Raw genomic sequence first — 24,267 nt, 5'->3', positions numbered from 1 at the left:
TTTAGACACTTTCTCTTGATGCACGTACATATATACGTACAGACACTCTTGATACGGGATCGGGGATAAGGCGAAATGAATGTATATGGCTTGTTTTTCGGTGGAATGCCCTTCCTGACGCCAACCTCAGTTGACGAGCTAATAAAGATGAATGATGGTAAATGAAACTGGGTAAGGTGGTAGAAGGAATCGTCTGAGGCCTATGAATCGGAACTGATCCTACATTTGCCTGAAAGTGCATATGGGCAATCCCAGACAACCATTTTCAGGGCAACCGACTGTGGAGTTTAAACCCGACTGCAGGGTTTGGCTCCATAGCTTTAGCGCGTAAATACGCGTGCCCACACCACTCGCTTAAAAGCCTGGATATCATTAAAATTCCTAATTCGTATATGTCAATGAAAATTTAATCTAAAGGGACCACTCTAGAAATCTAAGGTTTGCAATAGATAATAATGTTACTGGCTTTCCATCCCACTAAATACTTTTACGGTTTTCGGAGATGTGAGGTGCCGGAATTTTGTCCCATTTATTAGTGGCGTATGCTGGGATCAAGACGTGGGCTACCACTGGACTTAGATTACCCTCACCCCTCCCTTTTTCAGACAGCTGGTTTAATGAACGTGAAGTCTTAAGCGTTTTGAGCCACCGCAGTAGCCTACTGTGTTGTGAAGGCTGTTTCACAGGCTACTGCTAGGCCTCTGCTACTGCCAATACTCAACGCCTCATCAGTGGAAATGGTAGCATAGTGTTTAGCAAATTAAAGCGCAGTTTTGTGGCTAAATGGATAGAATTCTTGCCTTCGGTCCGATGGCCCCGGTTCAATTCTTGGGATCAAACTCCTCGTACTCTAAATTCCCATGACATGGGGATTGAGTGTTTATGGCGTCTTCGCCATTCATTTCATCCTCATTGGATCACAACCAATCCTTCCCAGGGGCTATGCATTCTTCTTCTTATTATTATTATTATTATTATTATTATTATTATTAGTAGTAGTAGTAGTAGTAGTAGTATTTAACAGGGCCTATATTGACGAAAATAAGGGTCATTCTTTCTTACAATGGTTGAGCGCGATGCCATTTGATAATTAAGTCATAGTCGAGACCACTAACATTTCAGCCAGACTTCGCACACAAGAATTAAAAGTGAAGAATTTGACCCTCAATGAGTTGACATACACATTACGTCTGTTGCCTTGAAGGAGTCGCGTGGTTCCTCCCTTCATTGTCGAGCCAGTGCGACGTGTGGGCAGGTAGCGAAGCAAGTAGGTTACCTTCCCCTCCGCGTGTGTTTCGTTCATGCTAGATATCCTCATATTCGTTTTCTCCACCTCCCCTCACTCTTCAGATGTGTGCATGTGTTAACGCGTCTAATAGATGAGACCAATGAGAGAGTGTGTGTGTAAGCAGGTACTGGGTGGTTCTGAGGGCTGTATTGATTCCTTGCCTGAAATGAATATTTCTGGCCAAGAGATACTAAAGATTTCGAGTATACATGCAACAGCAGTCCGCCTTTGTGGTGTAGTGGTTAGCATGATTAGCTGCCATCCCCGGAGGCCCGGGTTCGAATCCCGGCTCTGCCACGAAGTTTGAAAAGTGGTACGAGGGCTGGAACGGGGTCCACTCAGCATCGGGAGGTCAACTGAGTAGAGGTGGGTTCGATTCCCACCTCATCCATCCTCGAAGTGGTTTTCCGTGGTTTCCCACTTCTCCTCCAGGCAAATGCCGGGATGGTACCTAACTTAAGGCCACGGCCGCTTCCTTCCCTCTTCCTTGTCTATCCCTTCCAATCTTCCCATCCCCCCGCAAGGCCCCTGTTCAGCATAGCAGGTAAGGCCGCCTGGGCGAGGCACTGGTCATCCTTTCCAGTTTCATCCCCCGACCCAGAGTCTGAAGCTCCAGGACACTGCCCTTGCGGCGGTAGAGGTGGGATCCCTCGCTGAGTCCGAGGGAAAATCCAACCCTGGAAGGTAAACATATTAAGAAAGAATAAAGAAAGACATGCAATAGCAAACACGTGACACCGTAGTACATGGGTCAATCGTGTCTGTTCGGAGTCTTCCGGAGAACTTGGATACTTTGAGTTCCCTCTCCCTCGTTAGCAGTGGGAGGGCGAGTGGCGAACTGACGGAACGAAGCCTTGTCCTCTTATCCCCTCGGTCCCCGCACCTATTGAATATTAAGCCACAGCCCTCACGAGGTGCCTGCACTGCGATATCAGTCTCCGATGTCTTGCACTCAAAAACACTAGCGATTTTTCTCATTGCTTTCAAATTTTGTAAATGGAACGATGTGTCAGATGCTTACTTTATAATGTGATTTAGATTTCCATCATTCTCATTTGAGGTTTAGGCTTCACGGGTAGCCTTGGTAACCCTCAGTATACGCCACTGCCGTACACGGGGCTGGCATATTTGAGCACCTTCACATATCACCAGACTGAGTCAAGGTCGAACCTGTCAACTTGGGTTCAGAAAGCCAGCGCCTTAACTGTCTGAGCCACTCAGCCCAGCGTTTGTGATAGAAATGGGCTACCACTCTGTATTTAGTCCTTATTGAGACAAGGTATTCTGAGAGAGATGAGAGTTAACACTTACCTTTAAAGACTCTCTTCCTACAGAAGGGTTGCAATCCATCAGGGCTCACTTCACACTTGACATAATGCGCAGATTCGTTGAATTGTTTGACGAGATCCTTGCAGTCGGAAGAGACTTTGGAGTTGCACTCGTAGCAATGGATACTTTCAGCTGGAACAAGATTTACAAAGTAATTGACTTTGTAATGAATATGTTTAGAAGGACATGCATTACTTATGTTTTGGCTGATAACCCTCCAATTATGCCTTAGTATTGTACAATTACAACAGCTAACGGAGGTGAGTGGCAGCAGAAACTCAAGCACACTTCTATTAACACTGAGTCAGTGTACTGTTATTGTTGAACGCGTGCATTAACACGTAAAAGTTTAATTTCCTGGAGAAGCAGTAGAGTTAAAAAGAAAATGTACAGTGGCTCAGAAAAGTATTGGTCTGCCCATAGCCGTGGTATGAACGGAACAGTATACGACAAATAATGGTACATATAATGGAATAACACGTATGTAGATATGTAGGACAGTCACGTACATCAGTAGGTTGAATATGGAGCCAAGGAGACCAGTAATGCAAGTCATTTCACGCCAAAGAAGTATTGGACTGGTACACAATATCATCGTGATGTGCTGTCTGCCGCAACTTGGGTTCATTATGTCTGTGCTGACACGTTAGAAGGTAATATTCAGCATTATTTCCGCGTTCAGCTAGCAATGAGAAGGAAAATGAAAGAAACAACCGTGGAAGAAAGGAGGATTGCAGTGCGATTATTTCAAAAAGGTAAATCTTTCAAGGACATAAGTGAAATTACTGGATGAGCTGTTACAACTGTTAAAAATATTGTGTACAGGTAGAAAAGAACAAAGACAACAGAAAATAGACCAAGAAGTGACCGCCCCTCGAAGTTATCGGTACAAGATGAACGGCAAATTGTGCGTGAATGGCCCAAAATCCCCAAGTAAGTGTGCCGAAGATAACAACTGCGTTACAAGAAGATGTAGAAGTGCAAGCGTCATCTGAAACCATCCGAAATGTGTTACGCGAAAACGGATATGTGGGCAGAAAAGCCCCTAGAAAGCCGTACAGCAGTGAGGCTAACAGGAAGAAGAGATTTGCGTACGCTAAAGAGGACAGAAATTACAGCTATGAGGATTGGAATAAAGTCGTTTTTACCGATGAGAGTAAATTTACCCTCTTCAGGTCAGAGAGACGAGTGACTGTGTGGAGGAAAACGAATTCTGAACTTGAAGAAAAGAATGTGACAGCTACGGTGAAACATGGAGGTGGTTCCCTGATGGTGTGGGGTTGCATGAGTGCAAATGGTGCCTTTATTGAAGGGACTATGAATCACAACTCTCAGCAAAGTATTCTTTAACGCAAGATAACGACCACAAACACACAGCGCTGAACACGAAGCTATGACTGTTATATAATACACCGCGTTGGATGGAAACTCCACCACAATCTCCCGACATCAACCCCATCGAGAATTTGTGGCACTGTTTGGAGCAAAACGTGAGAAAGCATGCAGCATCAAACAAAGCTGACCTGAAAGAAGCCTTACTCACCGAATGGAATAACATACCACAGAAACTACGGAAACCCTAGTACGATCGATGCCAAATAGGTTAGCTGAGATTATAAAGAGGAAAGGAGGACCTACCAAGTACTGGAACGTTCACGAATGATCAAGAAACTGCGTTATGTTAATTCAGACCAATACTTTTTTTGGTGGCAAGTGAATATGATTGTTTTAAGTTATGCTTTTTTAGTTATATGGAAATGGGAAAATTATCTTCTTATACAATGTGTTTACTGAAGTCCCAGTTTAAAATGAGCGCTAAGAACAAACAAGCTTTACAAGATGTTTGTTTATTCATTGTGGCAGTTTACGTGAAGCCCTGGCTTGGATGTAGTTTGGCAATAAAAGCGCCGAATCAAGATTTTTGTTTTTTAAAGACCTTAAAAGATTACGAGAAAGTTGACAAGTTGATTTCCAATGCGGCTTTAAACAAGTTCAGTCAACACTTGTGGTACTTGTCAGAGCAAATAGCCATCCTTTCAATTTTTTATAATGAAGTTGATGAGCAGACTAAAGGAAACATTGTAGAAAGCTTACAAAAAGAAAGCTTTGGTGATTCCGGAACGAGATATGTTCCATCGAAAGAAGAGATGTCTGGCTCTCTATATGGTACGTGGTAGACTAGTAGTGTTTAATCTGGTATTTAATTTAGAACTTATTTGTTTTATTTATAGGCACTACAAGTATTTTTTTATCTTGTTTCAGGGAAATCTTTGAGTGATTTTGTTTCTGTCAAGAGTAAAGATTGATTTTCACGACTGAAACTTAACAGTGGTTTCCTTCAAGAAATTGTATCTTCATGGAAAGACAATGTGGCATTTGCGGAAGCTAAAAAGAAGCTTTCTACCTTAAAAGTAGTTAGTGACACAGCTGAAAGAGCTGTTAAACTGATGACAGACTTTCATGGTTTGATTATCGCAGATGAAGAACAGAAGCAGTTCTTATTACATTGTGTACAAGAACATAGAAAAATTTACCCAGACTGTAAAAAAGAGACTTTGAAGAGGAAATATTCAAATGAATAACTATAAAAATTGTATCTTTTTTGTTACTTACAAGAAGAGCATTTATAAAAAATTCTGTTTTCATTTATATTTCTCTAAAATAATTGTTTTGAGTGATCATCTACAACTACATTTAAGAGACCCTTTAAGCAGCTATTTTCTAAAACTTTTAGGCCCTGTCGGCACGGGTTAAAATTAATGTAGGAAGTTGAAATTCTGTACTTGGGTAACTAATAGACTAATAAACACAATAACGGAGTATGCGTTTCAATAAGTGAAAAAAAATTCCCTTTTAAGGGACACCCTAATGCACATGTTACACAAGATGATAAATAATCAAGGATTCTAGTACATGTCAATTTTTAACATCATTCGATTCAATTCCTCTTCCTCACATGGATCATATCTCGACAGACCAATACTTTTCTGAGCCACTGTATATGACGTTGTATAAAACTACACATATATTTATTTTATGAGTAAGCACGTGCCCGGTATTTTGGTAGAAAGCTGCAGTTTAACTCCACAGAGATTTTATTTTACGAAAGAAGTACCTAACCATTTGTCTATAATTTTTGTATTTAGCGGAGACATCATACACAAGTTCAGTAAATACACACATAGTATTAATGGCCACCAAGTCGTACGATGGAAGACTTGCTGCTGGGCATTCGTAACGTCCTTTAAGCGGGCAAATTCAGGGCAGAATCAGTGTTATATCTGTATGAGATGTAGTGCATACCTATTATATATTTTTGGACTTAAACTCGTAGTAAATATATAGTTGTGTAATTATTTTGTCCTCCTATTTTTATAACTGTAACCGGCAAGTAATAATCTAACCTCTTTATATAGCTGAGTAGTTTTCCTGTATTTCATAAACTCGGCATTCTTATTAATATTCTTAACAATTAAGTTCTATGTTTTACTTAGTTCTGTAAATTTTTTAATTTTTTTTCATATTTTCGATAATTTTCTGTATAGATATCCATTACTAATGCCTCTATTGGTAACCTGAAATCTGTATCATTATCTTTATATTATTGCATGTGCTGTAGGTTTAACTTCCCTTTATCGTCGTGTTTCTGATTCGATGAAAAAATGGCAACCATCTTCAAATAGTTAATTGAAAAATTAAAATAGACCCGGGTTTGAACTGATTATCTGATATAGACCCTACTTCTTTCTTTCTTAATCCGTTTACCATCTAGGATTGACTTTTCGCACGGACTCAGCGAGAGATACCACCTCAAGGGCATTGTCCTGGAGCGTGAGACGTTGGGTCGGGGATACAACTGAGGAAGTAGGACCAGTACCTCGCCCAGGTGGCCTCACCTGCTATGCTGGACAGAGGCCTTGTGGGAGGTGGGAAGATTGGAAGGGATAGACAAGGAAGAAGAAGGAAGCGGTCGTCGCTTTCAGTTAGGTACCATCCCGGCATTTTCCTGGATGAGAAATGAGAAACCACGGAAAACCACTTCGAGGATGGCTGAGGTGGAAATCGAACCCCCCTCTACTCAGTCGACCTCCCAAGGCTGAGTGGACCCCGTTCCAGCCCTCGTAACACTTTTCAAATTTCGTGGCAGAGCCGGGAATCTAACCCGGGCCTCCAGGGGTGGCAGCTAATCACGTTAACCACTACACCACAGAGGCGGACATTATTATCTGATATACACTGCTCAAAAAAGAAGTTTGGGCATTGCACATTGTACAAAATGCGTGACGAGATGGGCCTTGGACTATGTTTATTACGGCAATGACGTGCTCTTTCAAAACAGAGGGTTTCACTGCCATCCGGATGTTTGGGGGTGTCAGTGTTATTTGAAAGGTACGAGTGCCTCATTTCAATGCGTGTGCGAAGGTTGGTCTGCGTGGAGTCTGCTCATCGTGCGGACCAAAGTAGGCAGTTGTCGTCAAATGAAGCCACTCGTGTGCTTAGGCTACTTCCAGAAGGCCACTCGCAAAAGTACGTCGCCAGAATGCTAGGGATTGTTCAGAATACGATTTGGTATTTGTGGAAACACTTGCGTGAGACTGGAAATGTTGCCAGACGCCCTGCCACGGGCCAACAAAGAAAAGCATCCCCAGGGCAAATTCATTTTCTAGATCTACAACCTCTCCAAAACCGCCAAGTTACACCACAAGCAAACAGATAGAAACAGGTATCTGAGGTTGTAATGGGTTACACGTGTCTACGAGTTATTAATGGTGTGCTAATGTCAAGTCTGGATAAATATTTGTTGGTATTTATTCAAAACTCACGAAGTGTTAACCAAACGATTTCCATGTGTACACTTGACGTTCTGTTGGTGACGTGGCGGTGCTAATTGACTCCTACGTCCTTGGCTCTGCCAACTACAAGAACAGGAAACCCAGTAATATATCTCCATGGAAAATGGAGTGAAACATTAGGCCACTCTCATTAAATAAACGTAATGATATCTTCGTGTGCCTATGGCTATCCCTTGTAAGGCAGATCCTTCGACGAGTGTAGGTGGAATCTGCCGTGTATGGGTAATTACGTGTTTAATGTGGAGTGGGATAATGTTGTATGCTGTGTATGAGTGACACGGATGTTGAGGTCAGTATAAATACTCAGTCCTCGAATCGAGAGATTTAAACTTTTAATAATAAAATCCCTTGATAGATCGGGAATTGTCCGACTTGTTGGCTGAATGGTCAGCGCACTGGTCTTCGGTTCAGAGGGTCCCGGGTTCGATTCCCGGCCGGGTCGGGGATTTTAACCTTAATTGGTTAATTTAAATGGCCCTGGGGCTGGGTGTTTGTGCTGTCCCCAACATCCCTGCAACTCACACACCACATATAACACTATCCTCCACCACAACAACACGCAGTTACCTACAAATGGCAGATGCCGCCCACCCTCATCGGAGGGTCTGCCTTACAAGGGCTGCACTCGGCTAGAAATAGCCACACGAAATTAAATTAAAGGTCGGGAATTGGATCCGGGATCCTGAGGCGCGTAGATCAAGATTTGACTACGAGCCATGGTGCCAAACACTACATACAATGAAAGATACTGTTTGGGATTTCATCACTGGTATCATATCAAAAGTCACGGGATAGCCGTATTTAAGGGTAATAGTCAGTCCTCGTACCACGTTTCAAATTTCGTGGCAGAGCCGGGAATAGAACCCGGGCTTCCGCGAGTGGCAGCTGATCACACTAACCACTACACCATAGAGGCAGAGATTATCATCTGATATACAATGCTCAAAAGTTACAATTATAACAGCTAACGGAGGTGAGTGGCAGCAGAAGCCCAAGCACACTTCTACTGTGCACACTGATTCCTACCAGACCAAACTCACAAATATAGAATACTGAACGTGTGTCGGAAGACTATTGTAACGTGGATCCTTCTGTAGTAGAAACGTATGCCGCAACTCCTACGAGGAAACTATCGTACCTAGAGGTGATGCAAGCCCTGGAGGGCCAATTGGGCAACGGTTGTCTCCAGTATCGAATATCACACCGGAGGTGTCCCGTCTAGACCAACGTAAGGCAAAAGGGGGGATAGATCGGGTGAATGTACTGGCCGGGGGATTTGACGAACAGCTCAGAGAGCATGTTTGGTTGCACAGTGGCACGTGGACGAGCATTTTCCTATAGTTGCACGAATGGCAGCTGCAAGTATCAGATGATATTTTGTATGTTTCATTCCCTGTTCAATGTTTACGTCTTCGTACAAATACCAATATATCAGGGGAGAAATAGTGTTTCAGATTATGCTCGCGGCATCATGAATTCATTTTTGGGGTAGGAACTTCGACGCTCTGTTAAACTACTATTACGTTTGTCATCCGGATTATACCATCTTGTTGTTCTGGGTAAAGTAGGTAGAGGTGGTTATCATTGTTTCGAATACGTTACACTACTCCTTATCAATGCGACTGTACCACTTCTAGATCCGAGGTAATCAGTCTCCTCACGCAGCAAACATCGAACAAAAATACAATCCAACTCGGACAATGAACAAAATTATAATTAGTGTTCTCGGTGCATTGTGTCGTTGTGCGGACTGTGGAAGGTACTGTAAATGAAATGAAATGGCGTATGGCTTTTACTTCCGGGAGTGTCCGAGGACAAGTTGGGCTCGCCAAATGAAGGTCTTTTGATTTGACTCCCGAAGGCGACCTGCACGTCGTGATGGTGGTGGTGGTGATGATGATGATGATGATGATGACGTGTTGATGAAGAAAACGTCATATACACCCAGCCCCCGCGCCAGCGAATTTGACCAATTATGGTTAAAATTCTCGACCCTGCAGGGAATCGAGACCGGAACCCCTGTGACTAAGGGTCAGCACGCTAACCATTAAGCCATGAAGCAGGTTACTGTGGAAGGTGTCACTAACGGTTAGGGTTACTGTCACATTGTAAGCTTGAAAAGTAGACAAAATAGTAGACTACGATATGAACATTTAGGTATACTTTAAAAATGGTACCGCTACAATATTAAATTAGATAGTACTATAATTTTCGTGTAGAAAATGAAGTGAATTGTTGGTTGAAAACACAATTATTTTCTTAAAGAGATTTAACAATAGAATTTCATTGAAATTTACACGCCCCTATTTCCAGTTCCGTGAAGACCAGTCCATCCATCTCCGGTGATATATTGAATTTACAGTGCACTGTATCTTCTAGTAAGGGTAAGAGCATGTTTTTTGCTTTAATGGATCTGTCGCAGTCTCAACCTTAGTTTTGTCAGTACGAATAATAACACCTTTCCTTATGTGACTGTGATGAATGGTGTGAAGGTGTCACTCGTATCGGTTAGCCTACGCATGTATTTTCCTACTCCCCCCCCCCTCTTTTTTGCTACTTGTTTAATGTCGCACTAACGTATTGAAGGATTTCGGCGACGGAAGGATGGGAAAGTGCTAGGATTGAGAAGGTATCGGCCGTGGCCGGAATTAATGTACATCCCCAGCATTTGTCTGCTGTGAAAATTGTAAAGTACGGAAAACCATCATCAGGGCTGTCAACGGTAGGATTCGAAGCCCCTATTTCCAGAATGCTAACTAACAGTTCCGTGACCCTAACCGCACGGCCAACTCGCTGAGTTGTATGCATTTTAGTGGGCTTGATGACGAATTAGACAGTGGCAACGGAAGCAACGGGACACTACATTACTTCTAATTTTCCTAGCAAGACTCTTTAGTAACGCCTAGGCTATGCATGATAGTTGCTGATGAAACTGTTGGATATAAAACGAACCTTCTAGCTGAGAACTCAACATAGTAGCAAAGTGATATTGAAATTTGATTATCATTTTGAACATACTATACACTACTGTATTGTTCTCGCGGGAGAAAACGCCGAAACAAAAAAGAGGCTAAAACAGACAATATACAGTGTTAAACCCCAGTCTAGAAAGCGAAGAATAACGGTCGAGACGGTTCGTCGTGCTGACCACATGCAACCTCGTAACCTGCAGGCCTTCGGGCTGAGCAGCGGTCGATTGATTGGCTATGACCCTTCGGAGCTCTTGCACCATGCGGTATTATTTCTTTTACACTGCTAAAAAATGCACATTACTATTTCACACGGATTATGTCACGGTACCTCAAACATGTTTACAGCATGCGCTGTAGACCAATGTCTGAGACACATGGTGAGACTAAACCCATATCAGGTTCGATATTTGTCCGATAGGAGACATTTGTCGTGTTGGCCAGTTTTATTACACTTGTAAGTGAGCGAATTAGCCAAGCTCTGCATTCGAGAGATGAGAGAGTTCAAATCCCACCGACGTCTGTCTTGAGAATGATTTCATGTGGTTTCCCATTTTCACTCCCAGAAAAATGCCAAGATAGTTCTTTGCATAGGCCACAACCGATTCCTTCCCTTCTTTTCCAACATTCATTCACCATTATTCAACTCATCTTTCTAAGCTTCTAAACTGAGATTTGCGACAGGCAGGGCATTCAGCCAAAACAGCATGGCATAATATAACTTCTTCTCGCCTCATCTCTGATCCCGTATGATGAAACGGGTCTAGGGGGTATACGTATAGTAGAGACTTGTAATATCGGTGGTGTATATGCAACAAGTGTAGGGCTAAGGTAAACACGACAAGAGTGACTGCATTCGAATTGTGACATTGCTGCATGAAGGACAGTGTCAAGTGGATATCGCCGCTCATGTTGGAGTGCGTTAAAGTTATGTCTCCAGATTTCAGCAGGGAGACACAAATGGTGGCTAATCGACAAAATCCCAAGAAACTCGCAGCGAGGATCGGTATTTATTGCCTTCATCAAGCCTTAGGCCGACAGCTACTGCCACCTCGTTGCGCCAAAACCCTAGGAGTACTACCGGAGTTAATGTGTCAGATCAGAGAGTGAAAATTCGGCTGTACAACGGAGGACTGAAATGGAGGAAGCCTGCGCCAAAAGCTCCTCTTAAATAACATGTCATAGCTCATGTTTTCAGCAACAGCGCAATTGTACGCCCTATTCTGATGAGGTCACCATTAGCTTGCACCCGTTAGAGTCTGGAGACGATCGGCTGTAGAAGGAACGGGCCGTTCATCTTGATGCGCCAATATCAGTGCGGTTTCGTCATGTTCTGTGCTGGTAACCTGTATGGCCGATGTACGCCTCTAATTCCTGTCCACGACTGGACTGGTATACAGCAACTATGTTCATCAACATGTAATTACAGGATGCGCTGTCACTGGAGGCGAGGACTTTACACTAGTGGAATACAATGCTCGTGCCAAACGAGCCAGAGTGGTCCCCGAGTTCCTTGAGATGCGTGGTATATAGCTAATGTTGGGGCCTCACGTTTTTCTGTCATGAACTGTGTTGAACATGCATGGCGTGAACTGACGAAAGTGGCTCCCCAACGTCCTAATCTTCCTGCGAACATTCAGCCACTGACTGAAGCTGCTATCAAAGAGTGGGATAATCTGACCTAGTGCCGTGTATGCCTCGTCGTGTTCAAGCAAGCCTCAGGACTGGAGATGGCTATACGTGGTATTGGTCTGTCTAACAATGAACGTTAATCTCCTTTATTGGGGTTATTTCTGTCAAGCTATGGGATCTGCCTTCCCACATCTTGATCACCATTTCACCCGGACTGCATCGTCGGATGGTTGTACCCCTGTTTGCCTCCCGCGGACAATCCATCCAGCGCTTTTCCACTCGTTTACAGCTTCGCCATTCCTTACGGCTAAGTTCAAGTACCTGTTTTGCAATGGATTCTCCATCAGATCTGGCTACATATCAATACCAGCACAGTCTCACTTACCGTATCTCGGTCGGTATTGGGGTGATCCTGGGGGAATTTCTGACATCTTAATTCTGTAGGTGGTCCATTCGCGTAACACATAGTGTCCATCTTAGCATCCTAATCTCCATCAAATGAAAGACCTGCTCAAGATTCTTGGTTGCAGGCCAATATTCCATACCATACAGTGCTACTGGGTGAATGGCCGTGCGATACAGCTTAGATTTTAGATAGAGAGGATCTTCTGTTCACGAAGTACACCTCTGACTTAATTCCACTTCAAACGTCCAGCATTACCTCTTGTTCCGGCGTATAGTTCGCTTCACCATCATTTTTCATGTGGGAGTGAAGATATGTAAAGTTTGAAGACTTCACCAGCGGAATACCATCAACTAAGATCGTGCAGCCTGTCCGGGTACAGCTTGTAATCAGTTTTTGTCAGGTTGAACCGTAGTCTAAATGTATCCAATCGTGTTGTCCACTAGTTAACAAGATGGTCAAGTGTATTTCGGGAATCGCTACGGTAAGGACCATGGATGAGACACAAAATGAGCGATAATATCCCACATTATCAACTTCGTTCTTTTCTTGCGCCTCTTTTACTTGTGCATAGTAAACTGCACGTTGTTTTTCGTTGTATGTACCCTTCGTAATGCGTGGTGTGCTTTTTTTTAAATTTCGTGTGGCTATTTCTAGCCGAGTGCAGCCCTTGTAAGGCAGACCCTCCGATGAGGGTGGGCGGTATCTGCCATCTGTAGGTAACTGCGTGTTATTGTGGTGGAGGGTAGTGTTGTGTGTGGTGTGTGAGTTGCAGGGATGTTAAGGACACACAAACACCCAGCCCTCGGGCCAATGGAACTAACCAAAAAAAATGTTAAAATCCCCGACCCGGCCAGGAATCGAACCCGTCACCCTCTGAACCGAAGGCCAGTACGTTGGCCATTCAGCCAGACGTGGTGCACTTATATACCATAGCAAACTAAAAATGGTACTAAACCAGAATATAGCAAACACATCTGAGCACTGTGAAAATTCTATATAAAGATATGTCTACCGTAATTACGTTGTCCCAGTAAGTTAAAATAATGCTTGTGCTACGGATGGCTCACTGAAAAGGATAATAATAATAATAATAATAATAATAATAATAATAATAATAATAATAATAATAATAATAATAATAATAATAATAATAATACCGGGCGAGTTGGCCGTGCGCGTAGAGGCGCGCGGCTGTGAGCTTGCATCCGAGAGATAGTAGGTTCGAATCCCACTATCGGCAGCCCTGAAGATGGTTTTCCGTGGTTTCCCATTTTCACACCAGGCAAATGCTGGGGCTGTACCTTAATTAAGGCCACGGCCGCTTCCTTCCAACTCCTAGGCCTTTCCTATCCCATCGTCGCCATAAGACCTATCTGTGTCGGTGCGACGTAAAGCCCCTAGCAAAAATAAATAATAATAATAATAATAATAATAATAATAATAATAATAATAATAATAATAATAATGGCCGCCTCTGTTGTGTAGTGGTTAGCGTGATTATCTGCTAGCCCCGGAGGCCCGTGTTCGATTCCCGGCTCTGCTACAAATTTTGAAAACGTGTTACGAGGGCTGGAATGGGGTCCACTCAGCCTCGGGAGGTCAACTGAGAAGAGGGGGTTTCGTTTCCCACTTCAGCCAACCTCGAACTGGTTTTCTATGGTTTCCCACTTCTCCTCCAAGCAAATGCTACACAACAGAGGCGGCCATTATTATTATTATTATTATTATTATTATTATTATTATTATTATTATTATTATTATTATTATTATTATTATTATTATTATTATTATTATTATTTATTTTTGCTAGGGGCTTTACGTCGCACCGACACTGATAGGTCTTATGGCGATGATGGGATAGGAAAGGCCTAGGAGTTGGAAGGAAATGCGGCCACGGCCGCTTCCTTCCCTCTTCCTTTTATATCCCTTCCGATCCTCCCATTCCTCACAAGATCCCTGTTGAATATAGCAGGTGAGGACGACTGGGCGAGGTACTGGTCTTCTTCCAGTTGTATCCCCCGACGCAAAGTCTCACGCTCCAGGACACTGCCCTTGAGGCGGTAGAGGTGGGATCCCTCGCCGAGTCCCAGGGAAAAACCAACCCTTGAGGATAAACGGATTAAGAAAGAAGGAAATAATAATGACATTAATATCAATTGTTCTCTTTTATTTACAACTTCTTCATGCACTGAGGCTGGAGAGAGTATACTAAACACATTAAAATTAATTGTACCTGTTCTCGGGAGATAGTAGGTTCGAACCCCACTGTCGGCAGCCCTGAAAATGCTTTTCCGTGGTTTCCCATTTTCACACCAGGCAAATACTGGGGCTGTACCTTAATTAAGACCACGGCCGCTTCCTTCCAACTCCTAGCCCTTCCCTGTCCCATCGTCGCCATAAGACCTATCTGTGTCGGTGCGACGTATTCAGCCTTATTACAAAAATCCACCCCCGTACTTTCTACCTGTAAGTTTCCCGCATGCACTAATGATGAATGGGATGCCTAGTCGCTGGTTTACAAAGGAGCGCTACAACGTGCTGTACTTCGAATGCGAAATAAATAGCAGTCATTTTACTACACACGTTCTGTAACAGGGTGCATGTACACACGCCAAGGATGCAGAAAATAAAGTTTAATAACTCGTTAGTTTACATACATACAGACAATATACCGTACTCTACCATAAATTTGCTTGTATGTGCCTTAAACGATTCATTAGTTCTTAATTGCTACTCCGGTCGGCAAAATACGATGTATAGAAGGCAAGAACAAACTCCTGCGCGTACCGTCTGAGAGCTTCGGTTGCATTCCCACCAGATTCTGCATAGATTAAAATTATGTCTTTGTATTCGTCATTGCTGAACACACCAGCCATTGTCGATATGTTAACAGCAACCGTAGTGCTACTGTACAGGTACCAGCCTACTGCTGAGCGTTGGGAAACGAGGCTTCCTAACGTAAGGATATGGGCACGGGTAGCACGGAGGAACATGCAGCGAGCGCCGTCCTGTTGTTATGTATGTATGTATGTATGTATGTATGTATGTATGTATGTATGTATGTATGTATGTTTGTTTGTTTGTTTGTTTAGTCCTCAGCCCGAAGGCTGGTTGGATCCTCAACAGCTCCGCCATCAGCTGTCATAGATGGCCTACGCATCACTGAAGAGGCGTACTAGGGAAGTGAGGAGTGAGGTAGTTTCCCGTTGCTTTCCTCACCGGGCCAGAAGTTGCTATTACATATCAGTCTGCCAAACCCACTGAAATGCATGCACCAACCGGCCCCATGAGAAACATTTTCACACCATTCATAGCAGGGACTGGCTGCATTACTAGCATCACTCGTACCTCAGTCACTTTTATTTTGTCAAAGCCAAGGAGAAAGCTGAGACAGATCAATGAAAGTAACAAAATTGCTCTAGCCCATACCGTAAAACATAGCGCACTGTAAACACTAGGTCCAGCCAGCAAAGGCATGTCCGGTTGTTAGGCTATATCTTCATATTCCGACGTGAATAGTCTGCAGGCAGCAATACCCCTGTAAAAATCAGTTATTGGACATCCCATTCATCATTAGTGTATGTTCGATATTTTAAAGTTGAAAGTACGACGTTGGGAGGCCAACTGGTTACAAGTTAGCTGCATTATTCATGAAGACGTCTTATACTAGGCCCTTGCCTAAGCTACACTGTCGGAAGAACTAGACGAAATGATGAGTGAGAGTTCCTCCTCTAGACCCTATCATGAGGTGAATTACGAAGACACCCGATAGCTGGTACTTTTATTTGTATTTGGGAATTTTTACGTTGTAGATGCTACACTTATCGTTGTGGACTTATGCTGGTTGTTCTGCGTGGATCTCGATTATTACCGTAGGGTCGGTTATATTCATCCAATACTGTTGTCTCGTAAGGCTGTAATTTCTCCTAGTGCTACCATTTTCGACGATTCGTGGACATCTTTATACACGGAGGGTCTCTGGTATTGTTGATCGTACACGGTGATAAATAGCATTGCACAGGATTTCGTTATGTGGGCAAGCTCCTAAGACTTGACCAAGGGTTTCTTTCTCACTAAAAGACAGTGTTTGCAGCGATCTTGAGATCTGCCCGGAACGGCTCTTACAGCACTTACATATATACCTTGACCTTGATTTCTTCTTACCACTCATCCCTTGTTAAGGCCTCAGAGTATTTTTTTTCTTTATCCACGAGTTGGCTGCGGGACATTCCTTGTATGTAGTTATTATTACTACTATTAATAATGATGATGTTATTTGCTTGACGTCCCATTAACTACATATTTTATGGTTTTCGGAGACGCCGAGATGCCGGAATTTAGACCCGCAGGAGTTATTTTACGTGCCTGTAAATCTACCAACACGAGGCTGACGTATATGAGCACCTTCAAATACCACCGGACTGAGTCAGGATCGAACCTGCCAAGTAGTGGTCAGAAGGCCAGCGGCTCAACCGTGTGTGCCACTCAGCCCGGCATTATTATTATTATTATTATTATTATTATTATTATATTGGCACGTTAAATCATTGAGGACACGTACACAGCCAACTGCCTCTAAGTTATACTGTGGATCCCCATGAGCGAGTGTGAGAAAGAGAGAGTGAGAAAGAGAATCACCGCGATCTGAGATTATCGCACGCATAACCGAGTTCAACAAAACGCCCTTGTTTGAACAAACTCACAATTTCCAGTTCATACCGAAAAATACCAAACAAATTCTGTATTGCTTCGAGAGTGATAGGTTGTTATCTCCTGTTTACAAGACATAAAGAGTGTCTTCATCAAGACAAGCTGTTTGATAACAGCCTGTCATCCTTAACACAGGCAGATTTGCAAAAACAGCCAGGTGGTCAAAGAAATACACCAATACATTGTAATAAGATATACAGTATAAGAAATACATAAACTGGAATATCAAGGATGCGATGCAATAATAAAGTTACAGAATGTTGTTTTTTGTACCACGAGACACACAACCTGGGAATGTAAACTTTTACAAACTGAAATATTTTTCTTTGGTTATAATAAAGTAATGCTGTAGGATATTTACGTCCCACTAACCACTTTTCCGGTTTTCGGAGACGCCGGAATTTAGTCCCACATGAGTTCTTCTACGTGCCAGTAAATCTGTCGACACGAGGCTGACGTATTTGAGCACCTTCAAATACCACCGGACTGAGCCAGGATCGAACCTGCCAAGTTGGGGTGAGAGGGGTAGCGCCTCAACCGCCTGAGCTACTTATCCCGGCGAAAAGGTTACGAAACGGTTGGTTCCGTGGTGGTGTAATGTTTATAGCTGGGAATATGCATGGGCGTCGTACACCTGTGATACCAATGTGAGGGACATCAACTGTTCTGCAGTATACACTTTGGGGATGAATATGATGCTGATTTCATTTTTGTCGACGACTCATCAAGGTTCATCAGTGAGAAACTTCATGGTATCTACCATATGAATTGGGCAGTTATTACACCGGATATGAACTGCATTGATTATGAATGTAAAAGGCTTAGAATGGCTGATTTTGATTGTCCACAACCTACACAGGCATTCCCACACCTCGTTAGATATGCCCGGATGCATAATCGATGGCGGTTCTCTAGTGGAAGTTATCTTAAATGGGCACTATACAGCCACCTGACTGTAGTTTGTGCAGATAAACTGACCCCGATTGCCCTCAAGAAGCCATCTCGTAATTGCTGAGTTGTCGAAGTTCTCCTCCGTGCTGTTACGTGGATATACTGATCTTAACTGGCGTTTTGACCCTCGGTCGAACTTCCCTTGATCCGTCGGTCACACCATTATTGGGGTAGCCCTCAGAGTACGGAATGAAGACATGATAAGCAAATGCCAACATGCCTCGTCCAGAGCGCTCTGTGACTGTCCGTACTGATGCTGTTTAACAATCGCCAAGTTCATCGTTGAGAGCGAGTGATAATCTCGGTGAGTACCTAAGGTTATTAACCTTTTCACTCCCGAGTTTCTTTCAGCCTTATGCATGCCCCGTACCAGATTTTTCTGGACGTTTCGACAGTGGTTGTAATAGGCCATAAATACTTTGTATTTACACAGCTACTGAAAAGTCATGGAACGACAATATTAGCAATAATTTTCTCCTAACACTTTTCCCAAAACTTGAAAGAACTTGGCGTGATAAATATCTGCAGCTTGTTTCACTGCAACTTATCTTCACTATATTCATAAAAATTCAGACGCATCATCATTCCCTAAAATTTCTAAAATATAATATTTCTTTACACTCCCGTGCACCCATCTCAGAAGACAGCTGCGAAAGAAAAACACAAGGCACACAATTATCGTCAAAAAAACGGTAAGGCGAATTATGAATCGTCCCTCGTCTGAACAAAGCATGTCAACAGCGTTAGACTGAACTCGGAAGTGGAGAAGAGCGCATTGTTTAAATCCGAATTAACTCGTGTTTGGGACAGAGGGAGAACTGTTGACATCCGAGTTAACTCGGGCATGGGATGGAAAAGGTTAATGTACCAATGTGTTCTTCGGAGTACAGGCTACAGTATTCACAGATGCGTAAAGTTATTCAACCGTATTCAACATTATTACTTCCAAGATAGAGAAATATAAAAGGTAAGCATCCATAAGTTCGACAGGTGTAGTTTTGCTCCCTTCTCTAGACTAACTCACTGCAAAAATTATTCATCTAAAATACATTACGTAGAACGTGTCTGATCCGATATAATGTATATTTCAAGACTCAAGAAGAAACATGCATTTTCAACAAAACGTGGTTGCCATGACCTAATAGGTGACTTTCGTAGGTAAATTTGGTTTTGAATTACGATCGAAAAGCTGGTGTACTAGCAGAATGTCAACTACTATTGAAGGTGTCTGACTCCGCTTCTAAGACTTTCTTTGGCTGAGAAATCTGTGAGACGGGGTCCACCTAGACTCATAAGGAAAACCTTAGACTTAACTTCCTGAAAGAACTAAAGTAAGTCCCGAATATAAGTTTCTCAGTTATTGTCTAGAACCTCAATACACCAGTGTTCTTTTGTAGTCTTCTAGATGCCGTCCCTGCAATGATAGGTTATGTTGACGAAATGGAAATGGGAAGCATTTCTGTCAATCAATTGGTTCACCCGAAGAGGTCATCGGAGCTTTCTCTCACGAATTTAAAACTGTTAGCGTCAATCTTTTCCAAAGGGAAAGATCCCCACTTTCGCCCCATTGAATAGTTCCACTGAGTACAAATATTGAATTAATAGTCCAATCCCTAACGCTAAAGCAGTTCTGTTCAGCCAAACAACTATAAAAAGTGGTTAAATTTAAAACAGTGACTTCTGTACTCCAACGTTCTCTCGTCATACTTTACTTTCACGATCGCGGTGCTATTTTAAATGGAAGTACAACAGGGGAACCATCCCATCTTAATCTAATCCGAAGAGGTCCAACCATTCGAAGAAGAAAGAGATCAGAAAGAGAAAGCGAAGGGCCACAAAGAGCGTGGGAATGAAAGACATTCTAGATCTCGTCAATATATACCCTCTCTGACTAGGAGAGATCAGATAGCAAAGTTGAAACTGAGTAGCCTGACACAAGTAACAGGCAGCAATACCACTCAGCTAGGAGCCCCGTGGTCGCTAACCTACACTCCCAAGTTGAACGTATCTGGAGCTCCCCTTTTAGTTACCTCTTACGATAGGCAGGAAACACATTATATGTATTCTATGTCCGTATCCACGCGGGAACCTTCACTATCTTCCACTAACAGGTAGGTTTGCTAAGTAGCTAACAGATGACATTGAATATGACGTTAAGTTCAGATGCAAACAATGTTCATTGAACTAAACTGATCTTCCCGCAGCGGTAATGCGCCTTGATAAATACTATGTATATCTTGTAAACATAAATATACACGACAATAAGTACAATGGATGAATGGCTAATTTTGCAGTGAGAAGTGGAGCTACTCGAATGTTGATTCTTCCAGATAAGATTGTCAGGAGCATCAAAGACATCGCATTGTACTGGAAATAGAGTTTTCTTCTCCTCCAACTCTATCATGTTGCTAAATAGTGAAGCGCTCAATGCATTATGGATAAACTGATGAATATTGATGATAGCATTACGATTTTAGAGGTTGATATCAATGTTGTCGGGCAAAAATATCTCACAAAATTATATTGGTAAGCTTTTCTTCATAAAATAAATAAATAAATCGAACGTGGCTGTGTCACAAGTTTTGACTCATTCGTACGTACCGCCTAATATGTATGTTTAGTCCTCAGCTGGTTGGATCCTCAACAACTCCGCCATCAGCTGCCATAGATGGCCTAGGCATCACTGAAGAGGCGTACTAGGGAAATGAGGAGTGAGCTAGTTTCCCGTTGCTTTCCTCATCGAGCCAGAAGTTGCTATTACATATCAGTCTGCCAAGCCCACTGAAATGCATGCAACAACCTACCCTATGAGCAATATTTTCACACCATTCATAGCAGGGCTGGCTGCAGAAGGAATGGCATTACTAGTATCACTCATACCTCGGTCACTTTCATTTTGTCAAAGCCAAGGATAAAGCTGAGACAGATCAATGAAAGTAACAAGATTGCTCTAGCCCATACCAGAAGACATAGTGCACTGTAAACACTACGTTCCGCCAGCAAAGGCATACCGCCTAATAGACATTGTCGAAATAAAGTATCTGTCTATGGGTTGATATTTTACTGTTGACATTTAATTTATTATTTTTAAACAAGTCCGCCTCTGTGGTGTAGTGGCTGATGTGATTAGCTGCCACCCCCGGAGGCCCGAGTTCGATTCCAGGCTCTGCCACGAAATTTGAAAAGTAGTACGAGGGCTGGAACGGGGTCCACTCAGCCTCGGGACATAAACTGAGTAGAGGTGGGTTCGATTCCCACTTTAGCCATCCTGGGAGTGGTTTTCCGTGGTTTCCCACTTCTCCTCCAGACAAAAGCCGGGATGGTACCTAACTTAAGGCTATGGCTGCTTCCTTCCCTCTTCCTTGTCTAGACCTTCCAATCTTCCCATCCCCCGCAAGGCCCCTGTTCAGCATAGCATGTGAAGACGCCTGAGCGAGTTACTGGTCATTCTCCCCAGTTGTATCCCCCGATCCATAGTCTGAAGCTCCAGGACACTGCCCTTGAGGCGGTAGTGGTGGGATCCCTCGCTGAGTCCGAGGGAAAACCCGACCCTGGTGTGTAAACACGTTAAGAAAGAAGAAAGAGAGAAAGAAAGAAAGAAAGAAAGAAAGAAAGAAAGAAAGAAAGAAAGAATTTTAAACAAATTTACACTCTTCAAGACCATGAGTTCCAAAATTTTTTCCCCCACTAGGAGAGTAGATGTGCTCATTTTAGTCTCTAGTAGCGTGGAACTCGTCTCACGATAATCGGCCGTAAAAGAACTCCTGCGGGACAACATTTCTGCACCTCAGCGTCTTCGAAAACCGTAAAACCAATAACATTATTTCTTAACTTTGAGATGGAGTCGATACGCCTTTTGACGCTCAACAATGGTGATTTGGGAATATTGGGAATTTTACAATCCATTCTATCATCCCTGCATTTTTGTCCATCTATTTTTGGACATTTCACGAAAGAGTTTTGCAATTCTCCGCACCACAATTTTCTCAAGTGCAGCCTGCATCGGTACAGTAAAAGCTACTGAAACGAATTAAACAACACGTCACACGACGTCCTACCACGCCAGAGTCTAGCGCTACACTAACGGTTTTTTTAAAATTTGTCTTACGTCGTACTTACACAGATAGGTCCTATGAGGACGATGGGATGGGGGAGTGCTAGGAGTGGGACGGAAGCGCCTATGACCTTATTTAAAGAAAAATCCCATCATTGCATGGTATGGAAATGGGACACCACAGGAAACCATCTTGAGGTTTGCTGACAGTGGGGTTCGAACTCACTACCTTCCGAATACAAGGACACAGCTGCGTGCCCCTAACCACACGGCCAACTCACTCGATGCTACACTAACTATTAGTCATGCGTCATAGAGATTTAGTACCTCAAGATGCAGCATTAATAATAATAATAATAATAATAATAATAATAATAATAATAACCAGTTGCGTGATCTAAGACTACTAAGAGTGGCGTGCCTGCCTTGCCTATTATCCGGAGGCGTCTCGTTCAGTTTCTGGCCAGTCCAAGGATTTTAATCCTGGACTGAGGGCGGGGTCAACTCAGCCACGAGAGGCCAACTGAGAAGTTGTCAAATATGAGAGGCAATGAGTCCGGCCGCGGAAGCCAAACAATACGACTGAGGATATTGTCACAATGACTACGTGACACATCCATACCAACATACCATCTAGCTGGGCAGCATTCATCTTGACCAGCCAGGAGCATATATGTGCCATGAGTTGATTGAATAATAATAATAATAATAATAATAATAATAATAATAATAATAATAATAATAATAATAATAATAATAATAATAATAATAATAATAATAATGGGGCTTGGCCTCTGTAGGGGCGTGGTGTAGTTATTTTGATTTGACGCCCTACAGACGACCTGCTCGTCTGTGAGGATGGCACTGACACCCAGCCTCCGAACCAGAGGAATTCACCAATAAATGTTAAAATCTCCGACCTGACCGGAATCAAATCCGGCATATCTTGAACCAAAGGCCATTAAGCTAACAAATTAACCGTGGAGCCGGACCTACTACTACTACTTGTTTGTATAACCCCCGTCCCGTTTCCCTACGGGGTCGGGTATGAGGTGGGATGAATCTGTCGTAGCGGGTTTTTATGACCGGAGGAGTTAATGAGATGAAATGAATGACATGATTTATGATATTAGGAAGGAAGAGGGTGAAACCCGGTGCCAGCACATAGCCTACTCCAGTCAAATAGCACCAAGGGGTCTACTGAAGGCTTAACGTCTCCATCCGACGGACGAATCAACAGCGTCATATGACCTCACTCCCTATGAACAATGTGGAGAGGTTTGAAATTTAATCCAGGCTTTTGGCACGCAATCTAGTGATTAGAAATTAAATACCACCACCTCCCGTATCCTGCCGGCCAGCATTCTGATGGTGAAATTCTTTTCGACCAACGTGACTCGAACCGGCTAACCACTGTGTCAGGCCGTTTAGACTTCAAAGCCTTAACGATCATGGCCACCAGGCGGGCTTAAGTACGGCTAGTATTCAGTAATCGGGAGATAGTGAGTTCGAGCCCCACTGTCGGCAGCCCTGAAGATGGTTTTTCCGTGGTTTACCATTTTCACACCAGGCAAATGTCGGGGCTGTGCCTTAATTAAGGCCACGGCCGCTTCCTTGCACTTCCTAGGCCTTTCGTATCCCATCGTCGCAATAAGAACTATCTGTGTCGGTGCGACTTAAAGTAAAAACAAACAAAAAAGCGGGCTTCACTGCTACTACTAATAATATTAATAATTTTACATCTAGAACTTCTCTTACAATTTCCGAAGTGCCAGAAAGTTTACCACGTAGGAGTTCATTTACGTGCCGGTAAATCTACCGACACGACTCTGGCGTACTTGGGTACTTGCCAGTACCACCAGACAGAACAGTATCGAACTCGCCATCTTAGGCTCAAAACGTATTACTATTTGCTTTACGTTGCATCCGACATAGGTAGGTCTTATGGCGACGATGGGATACGAAAGACGTAGGAGTGGGAAGGAAACGGCCGTGGCCTTCATTAATGTACAGTCCCAGCATTTGCCTGGTGTGAAAAAGGGAAACCACGGAAAACCATCTTCAGGACTGCCGAC

At 43.1% G+C, this 24,267-nt stretch overlaps 1 protein-coding gene across 2 annotated transcripts in view; it reads right to left on the bottom strand.

The window, feature by feature from the left end:
• The window catches only part of LOC136881075 (uncharacterized), a 205,310-nt gene that overhangs the window by 36,784 nt on the left and 144,259 nt on the right, over positions 1-24,267 (bottom strand). For both annotated transcript variants that reach the window (XM_067153694.2, XM_067153702.2), the window contains exon 3: positions 2,600-2,749. In XM_067153694.2, coding sequence (XP_067009795.1) covers positions 2,600-2,749 — 150 coding nt within the window. The remainder of the gene's footprint in view (positions 1-2,599; positions 2,750-24,267) is intronic.

The sequence above is a fragment of the Anabrus simplex genome, chromosome 1 (genome assembly GCF_040414725.1).
Source record: "Anabrus simplex isolate iqAnaSimp1 chromosome 1, ASM4041472v1, whole genome shotgun sequence".
NCBI classification, from domain to species: Eukaryota; Metazoa; Arthropoda; class Insecta; order Orthoptera; family Tettigoniidae; genus Anabrus; species Anabrus simplex.
This window is presented reverse-complemented; position numbering and strand designations above follow the sequence as displayed.